General features: G+C 36.9%; 1 protein-coding gene across 1 annotated transcript; it reads left to right on the top strand.

The window, feature by feature from the left end:
- The first annotated feature begins 4,002 nt into the window (after nt 1–4,002).
- Nucleotides 4,003–7,788, top strand: LOC149831635 (sedoheptulose-1,7-bisphosphatase, chloroplastic-like). Its single transcript, XM_090014035.1, has 8 exons — nt 4,003–4,221; nt 4,347–4,475; nt 4,628–4,813; nt 5,574–5,655; nt 5,736–5,957; nt 6,938–7,038; nt 7,130–7,201; nt 7,344–7,788. Exons 1-8 carry the CDS (start codon nt 4,111–4,113, stop codon nt 7,626–7,628), a joined length of 1,188 nt encoding a protein of 395 aa, XP_089870161.1. The 5' UTR covers nt 4,003–4,110; the 3' UTR covers nt 7,629–7,788.
- Nucleotides 7,789–8,449: the final 661 nt, after the last annotated feature.

Raw genomic sequence — 8,449 nt, 5'->3', positions numbered from 1 at the left:
GGTGGGCCCCACTATGTGGGGCATCCCACCTAGAAGGCTCTCTAAATGAGTCTTCTATCTCCACTAAAACTCTTTTTCTAAAAGTTTTTTAAAACTCTAGGTCTCTTAAGAGTTTTTTCTAGAATAAATTTTTTATCTTTAAATAAATTATAGGGTCCACTATGGGGGTGTCCCACCCTCTCTAGAACCCCCTTGGATTAGTTAGAGTTCCCCTTTCATGAGGACTCTAGAAGATAAAGTGGGTCTCACTTAGGTGGCACCTCGCTTGGGTCCAATCCATGTGATCTAGATCTGAAAACTCTGGACCGAATCCAATCCAAGTTGGATTGGATCCAATTACCAAACATTAATTTTAAATCCAACACTCACATTACAGGTCCATATTCATAAATAAAATCTAAATCAATATTGAATTCAAATACTAAGGTTTAGAGTTGAATATGACTAATCTAAGCTCCATAAAAGGCATTGGCCACCTCTGAACCCCTGTGGGTGACCACATAGGCACATGGTACCCCACTGGGCTGAGCGTGACCCTCTCAGTCTCATAAAGAACCTAGTTTGAGTCTAAAACACAACCTGGTCAATTTTAAACAACAAAATTTTGAACTTTATCTAAGTTGGAAAACCCAAAATGGAGTTTGGTTAATTTTAAAAATTATATTTTTTGATAACCAAAATCACCAAATTAGATCTCCTACGAGATTTATGACTTATAATGGACCTAACTAGAGTCCTAGTTCAACTCAGGCTCTTAAATTTGGCCTAATTTTAACTTAATTTTAACCTAAATTTCACTTAAATTTTACTCAAATTTAAAAGTTAAAATAAAACAAATTCACAGGTATTACATTATGTGGTTTAAATTAGAGTTCCCCTCATGTAGGCAAATGTCAGCATATAACAAGTATAAAGTGGCTTTGGTGTTTTTCATCTAGTAGTGAAGTTTAGAAATTTTAGTATGAGCTTAACTTTGTGCCTTAATCAATCTCAGATCAAGACAACTTTGAGAGGTGTTAAAGTAGAGGCAACTCATAGTGGCAACATGCACAGAAAATACCGCATTTCTGGTTTAACTTCACAACCGACGAGGGAGTTTACGTAACGAGCCTAAACCTTTCTAGTTCCTTATGTCTTTTATTCCTTTGGCATATTTATCCATCAAGAACTTTTACCTTTAAATTGTATTACTTTTAGTTATGTACTTGTCATATTTTTTCTTTTATTTGTAAGTTCACCTTTTTCTTTTTACAGCCAGGTCTTTCTTGGCATCTGATATTTGGTTGTTTCTTTCTTATTTGGGAGCAGGTTCCTTGTTGATGATAGAGGTATTACAAAGTCTGTAGTTCAATATTTTCAAGAGACATGGTTTCACCATCCAGCATAAAAATTGGCCTTGTCTGCGAGTTGGAAATCAGCATAGACCAAATTATCTGCCAATGGAGGTTAAATTGTTTAAAGCACTTCACAATGTGATTCATCTCATTTCTATTTTTTTTCAATTTTTCTATCATCTTCAGCTATCAAGAATTTAGTGCAATCTATCATTAGGTTAGCCCAGATATTTATTTATTGTAATACTTTTGTGCTGCCTTGTGTAATCCATCATGAGTATGGCTTGCAAAGAGCTCTTGTCAAGTCATCTTTTGATCGTAAAAAAAAAAAAATTGGAAACTAATTTTTAGTTTTTTGTTTGCAAGTTTATAGCCTATAACAACAATTTCTCTGTCTCACCGTTATAGCCTATACCAACGAGTTAATTCTCGCCGTTATAGCTTATAATGGTGCATAGGGATCTCACTCTTATCGCCTATAATGGTGAGAATAATACCTCGCTGTTATAACTTATAGGTAACCTATAACAGTGAGCCAGGGATCTCGCCATTAAAATTGTCACACTCCTATTGGTGTTTTCAGTTTCGGCGAGATTCTTCATTCGTGTTGGTTTACCTTTTAATGATGAACTATAAATATCATCATTATTACAAAGGCCAGTTTTTTTTTACTACTTGTCAGCGAGAATTCTTGCCATTATAGGCCTATGATGGCGAGAAATAAGGCAATAGTGGCACGATATATCATCGCTATTGCCCTTCATCCTTGTAGTCTCTCCAGCTCTAACTTATTAATTAGACTGAGTTTGGAACATATTTTTGAACTAAAACCTACCCTGGGCTGGGCTTAGGCCTAGCTAGGCTGGCCTGTTGATGGGCTGTAATCAACTAGGTCAACACATTGGACAACCTTAAAAAGGGTCAGGCAGCCCGCAGGCCATGAGCTGCTCACCACAGCCTGAACTGCGGTTAGAAAAGGCCCCCACCAACTCTTTAGGATGCCGGGTTTTGCCAGAAGCCTGCCCAATTTAGGGGAAAGCCTGTGCATTGCTCTCCTCTAATCAAAATATTCCTAATATCTTTTCTTTAAAAAAATATTTTGTTATTGCCAAGCTGCTGGATAACCCTCATGAGATTTGAAACGAAGAACCCTCGGTTATGATAGTGCGACTAGCGCTAGGGAACGAGACTAGCTGCTTGCAGCTCAGCTTGTAACAAGCCTGCTCAAACTCGCAAAATAGGCTTGGCAATACGAAGTATTCAGCTCAGCTTTGCTAGTGATAAATATGATTTGCGAAGCTCGTATCATATTTTCGGAGGTCGTACATTGTGAATGTTTAGTTAAAGAAGACATTATCAATAATGATATGCGAACATCCTACTATATTTGAGTAGGTCATTAGTAGAGTGTTTAGTTAAATGAGGTTTGCATGTTTTGGGAATATTCAAAATAATGATATACTCGTACCATATTTGCCAAAGGACAAAAATATTATAAAAAAGTAAAGAATAAAAAATTCTAGGTAGAGGAGTGATTTCAACAAATTGCTAAGCATTTTTGGAGAACATGCCATTTTACAAAGACCGTGCAGTCATTTTTCATAGGTCTTGATAAAAATAAAAATAAAAAACTATGAAGAAATAATTGTTTCTATTAAAGCGTACAGTACAGTTGAGGCTTCAAAAATGACCTTTAAAAGTGTTTCTTGTCAAATGTGACTGTACTAATGTGATCTTCATGGTCAAAACCTAAGAACTGGCGCGTGTAAGAAAAGGTCTTCGATGTATATATACCATAAAAGATTTTATAATATGCTAAAAGTTAATCATTTGAAAACTTTGAAGTTTTCTAGATTATAAAAATCATATTGATACAGAAAAGAAATGAGTTATAAGAGTTGATTCTTAGTTTTTTTTATCACACATCTGTACAATCAAATTTGTCAAGAAACAAACACATTTAAAAATGATTTCTAAAAATAGTTTAGACAGTTTGCACCTTTCATTGGTCCCCCCTTCTCTATAGTTCATTTTATTGGAATTTTTTGGGTGTTAATATTGTCCATGAAAATTATCACAATAAAATTGCAATCTTTTTCTTATAAAAAAATCTTCTTATTTTTTGAATTTTTATCCAAAAAAATTGCCGTGTTTTCAAAACATGGGTAATATTTCTGACAAAGACACAAGCTGAACCCAACTGATCCATTACAAGCCTGACATGTTTGTCTAAAATTCTAGATGGCCCAATATAAGCCCAAACCAGATGACCTGAATTGCTTTCGGATAAAAGGCACACCCAAACCCGATTCACATTGTTTTCCATATGTCTGATTCTCCAACCCGAAACTGGTTTGGATGAAACCCGACCCACCTTACACCCTATTAGAAGTCCGGATCAGGTTCAATCCCATTGCACAGAAAATGTCCTGCTTGACATGTGTCCATTGACATTCTGTGGGGGCCACTAACACGTGTTCTCTGATCAGGTGCAGCAACACATTTTTTCGTGCAATGCGATTGCACCCGTTTTGTGGCGCTGTCGCTGTTGGTTGGTTCACAAATTTTTTTTTTGGTGCCTTGGTGGCCACATGATTGGATGATGCAGAGGCTACGGTAGGGAGTCTCTTTATCCTTTCAGCATGACACGTGGCAAAAGCCTGTCTGACTCACTGCTTATCGCTTGCTTCCTCTGCTCCTCTCCTTGTGTATCTCTGTGTTCTCTCTCTCTAAGCAGAGAAACAAGAGGAAGGAAAAGCAAAGCACTGGTTTAGCCATGGAGACTGGCATCATCTCATCCACTCATGTCACGCTCCACGTTGGCAATTCGCATCGATCTACGGCGCTCGCTTCCCCTGCTTCCCTCCAGCGCCTCGTGGATGCCCGGGTATCTACTTCCCGCTTAAATTCATTATCATGCTTGCATGCATTTGAACTTAGAATGACAGAATATGAAGACATGAACAAGATTTAAAGATAAGAATTATGATGGCTTTGCATAATTGTTATTAGAGTTTGAAATCGAGCTCGATCTACGGCAATCCCCTCCGGCATTCGACGAAGAAATTGAAGGCGAGAGCGAAAGGGAAGCCGTCGCCTTCGCCAGTACAGATCACGAGATGTGAAATTGGTGACAGCTTGGTAACTTGTCTTTCTTTTACTTCCCATCAACAAATGTTAGTTGGAGCTCTCTCTCTCTCTCTCAACTTCTTTTCTTGGTATATTACCCAAGGAGGTGGTCATAATGAATGATTGATGTTAAATTTGTTTACTTGTGTTTGCAAAATTTGAAGGAAGAGTTTCTGAACAAGAACACAGAGGACAAGAGCCTGGTGAGGCTGCTGGTGTGCATGAGTGAAGCACTAAGGACCATAGCTTTCAAAGTCAGGACTGCCTCTTGTGGTGGCACTGCTTGTGTTAACACCTTTGGTGATGAGCAGCTTGCTGTCGACTTGCTTGCAGACAAGTTGCTCTTTGAGGTCAGTAATTAAAACTACTCGTTCATTATTATCATCACAGTGAGTACTTGTTATTCATTATTGCAGAAACCTGCAAACATACGTCCATCTTTTCACATATTTACGAATAGAGGCTCAAATTATCGGAATATATCTATGGCAGCATGAAGTTTACTCCCTTACATCAAACACACATTAACTAAATAGAATACATGATTGGGTTTGAATTGATTTGTGAAAAAAAAAACTTGAAGGCTTTAATCAATAAGTTTTAGTGCAATATGAGCCATTGATTTTTTTATCTCTAGAGAGACGCTCCTAAGAATAAAAGGTACCTAATCTAATACATGTTTTTTGTTGAGTAAACTATGAGAAACACACCCACAGGTTTAGATTAAGCAAATGACACCTGCAGCTATACACAGATAAACAACCTGAGAGAGAGACGTAATATAAGGGTAAAATAGTAAATTACTCAATACATAATATATAGGTGTGATTGTTTCATGCTTGAGATCAACTTTTGGCAGTCTCATGTAAGTCTGACAAGTTGGGCATGTATTTGTAAATAGGTGAAAAGAGGGTGCGTATATTTATAAATTACTCAATTATTACTATGGAAACAGTGCACAATCCAAAAAACCATACTTGACCCTTTTTTTTAAGCCTCTCAATTAGTTGGTGAGATTGTGTTTGTTGGATGGAAAATCTGCTTTTCTTGCTAAACAATATCGAATGATCAAGATAATACTAATTTCAACTCATTTATGAATTTGGCTAGGCCTTAAGATACTCTCATGTCTGCAAGTATGCTTGCTCCGAGGAAGAGCCAGAACTTCAAGATATGGATGGACCCGCAGAAGGTAATCGAGTATTAAAATGCGATTAACAGTGGCTTAATCTTTATTGAAACAAGATTAATATATATGTTTGGCAATTACAGGAGGGTTCAGTGTTGCCTTTGATCCTCTTGATGGTTCCAGCATCGTCGACACCAACTTCACGGTCGGCACCATCTTCGGCGTATGGCCTGGCGATAAATTGACCGGAGTAACTGGCAGAGATCAGGTGGCTGCAGCCATGGGAATATATGGACCGAGAACAACTTATGTTATCGCTCTAAAGGATGTTCCAGGGACGCATGAATTCCTGCTGCTAGACGAAGGTTCAATTTATAAACGTTGCTAATGATAGGGTGATCCCAGAGCACCTACTCCCACCTAATAGAAGCTTTAAATTTTCAAAAATTTTGAGCTTTTTTTGTTGATCAGACCCTATAGATATGATCTACAATCATTATTTAGTGGAAAACAAATTTTGGATCACGTAACTATGGCATACATGTAGGTTTTTTAAGATCTTCAAAAATCAATGGCTCATAATGTACCAAAATTTCTTGACTTTAAAAAACCTATTTTTATGTTCGAATTTTCTATAGGGTCTGATTGAGAAGATGTAACCTACAACTATGATTTCTAGTATATGGGAGTAGGTGCTCCAAGAGCACCATAGCATTACTCTCTATCTCTCTTTATATATATGCTGCAATCATGTAAATAAAATCCACTTAGCAAAGTGGCAGAACCTTTTTTTTGTTGGGTTTTCTTCACATCTAACACCATAGATATGATCTACATGTTTTATTTAGTATGAACCCGCTTTTGAATCACAGAAATCCAACCTGTATACAGGTTTTTCCGGTGATCTAAAAATTAATGGCTTGTTCCGACTCATAAAAATATTTTTCCATCGAAAAACATGATCCAAGAATCGATTCCTACTAAATCGAGCATGTTGAACACATCTATAAGATTAAATTGTGTTAAAACAATTGACATGAGTTTCCAAGTTAATTGTAGGTATAATCCATGGATTGTAGCTTATATATATATATATATATATATATATATATATATATATATATATATATATATAGAGAGAGAGAGAGAGAGAGAGAGAGAGAGAGAGAGAGAGCTGCTGCTGTTGCTATGGTTTGTCGTTTACTATACATCAACATAGCTTAAGCAAAATGGCTGCCTTGTAAATTACCATTGCATGCTTGTGTTCAGCTTCATTTTTGCTTCAACTAACATCAAATGCTCACTAGAATCGTTGATGCTAGCTCTATGGTTTGTTCTTTGGTAGGAAAATGGCAACATGTTAAAGACACTACTCACATTGGAGAAGGAAAGATGTTCTCCCCAGGAAATCTGAGGGCCACCTTTGACAACTCTGAATATCAAAAGGTAAGTGCAATTTTTTTTGCTTTTGTATTGTTCCACTCTTGATATTTGTGGCAACTCTCTCTGTCTAAGTTTCCATTGAAATGTTAAACAGTTGATTGATTACTACGTAAAGGAAAAATACACGCTAAGATACACTGGTGGAATGGTTCCTGATGTCAACCAGGTATGGTTATCTAAGTTCATGGCGAAAAGCATATCTTTCGAAAAAATAAAAAAGTTAATGGTGCAAAGCATCTACTTTTTCTAGTCATCTAATTCATTCAATCTCCACATTTAATGTAAAAATACTTTTCTACAACCTGTAGATCATTGTAAAGGAAAAGGGTATCTTCACAAATGTGACATCCCCAACATCAAAGGCCAAGCTAAGGTTGTTGTTTGAGGTGGCTCCACTGGGTTTTCTAGTGGAGAAAGCAGGAGGGTATAGTAGTGATGGGAATCAATCAGTGCTGGATAAGGTGATTGAGAATCTCGATGATCGGACCCAAGTTGCGTACGGATCAAAGAACGAGATTATCCGATTCGAGGAAACCTTGTACGGGTCCTCTAGGCTCAAGGTTGGAACAGTACCCATTGGTGCAGCTGCTTAATTTTCCCAATGTTTGAAGGATTCCCCATCTCTCTTTTTTTGTTTATTCTTGTCTACTTGATTGGATGTAATGTAATGCTGCAATGCACCTTGTGTGGTATGGGGCGAACTCAAGTTGAATACCGCGATGAATGTGAGCATGGAGCCTTGTTTTGAGAGAATTTGTGCTAATCCCATATGCTTCTTTTTTTTGGATTGGCAGGTCATAAAAAGAAGCTATCTTCTTCCTCCTATTTTCCAAAATCCAAATAAGTAGAGTTCAAGTTATATGGGTCTTGGATCAAGTTCGTTTAAATGTGTATTATCAAATATCAATTCCTTGTGTTGATGCAATGGTTACAAATTGATTTCAATGGAGATGAATTTTGGATCCCAGTCAAAAAGCTCACTCAAATTTCAATTTGATCTATATATTAGGCCAATCTCATAAAAAACGATTCAAGATTCAAATAAGTTGAATACATTTTTAAATTGGGTGTACCTGATCCGCTTAGTCACTAGCAGATAAGTGAGTAGATGTGGCAATGGTCATCTTGACCAAATCATGCATACAGACAAAAACCCAAAAGAACAAAGGGCTGTTAAATTTTGAAGAAAGAAGCAGACAAAGAAAGAAGGACTTAGTTTTAGTTTTAAAAAAATATAAGCTTAGTTGGACTTAGTTAGATCCAGAACGGATGGATCTTGACTCAACTATTGTTGAATCCAACTAAGTTTAAAGGCTTGAGCGGTAAGCTTTAAATCTCACATCCCAACATCTTTTTCTTCCTTATTTTTTCAAGTAGAGGTATGTAGGTAGTTAGGTGGGATTTTAATATTATT

The sequence above is a fragment of the Nuphar pumila genome, chromosome 7 (genome assembly GCF_984573655.1).
Source record: "Nuphar pumila chromosome 7, dmNupPumi1.hap1.1, whole genome shotgun sequence".
NCBI lineage: Eukaryota > Viridiplantae > Streptophyta > Magnoliopsida > Nymphaeales > Nymphaeaceae > Nuphar > Nuphar pumila.
This window is presented reverse-complemented; position numbering and strand designations above follow the sequence as displayed.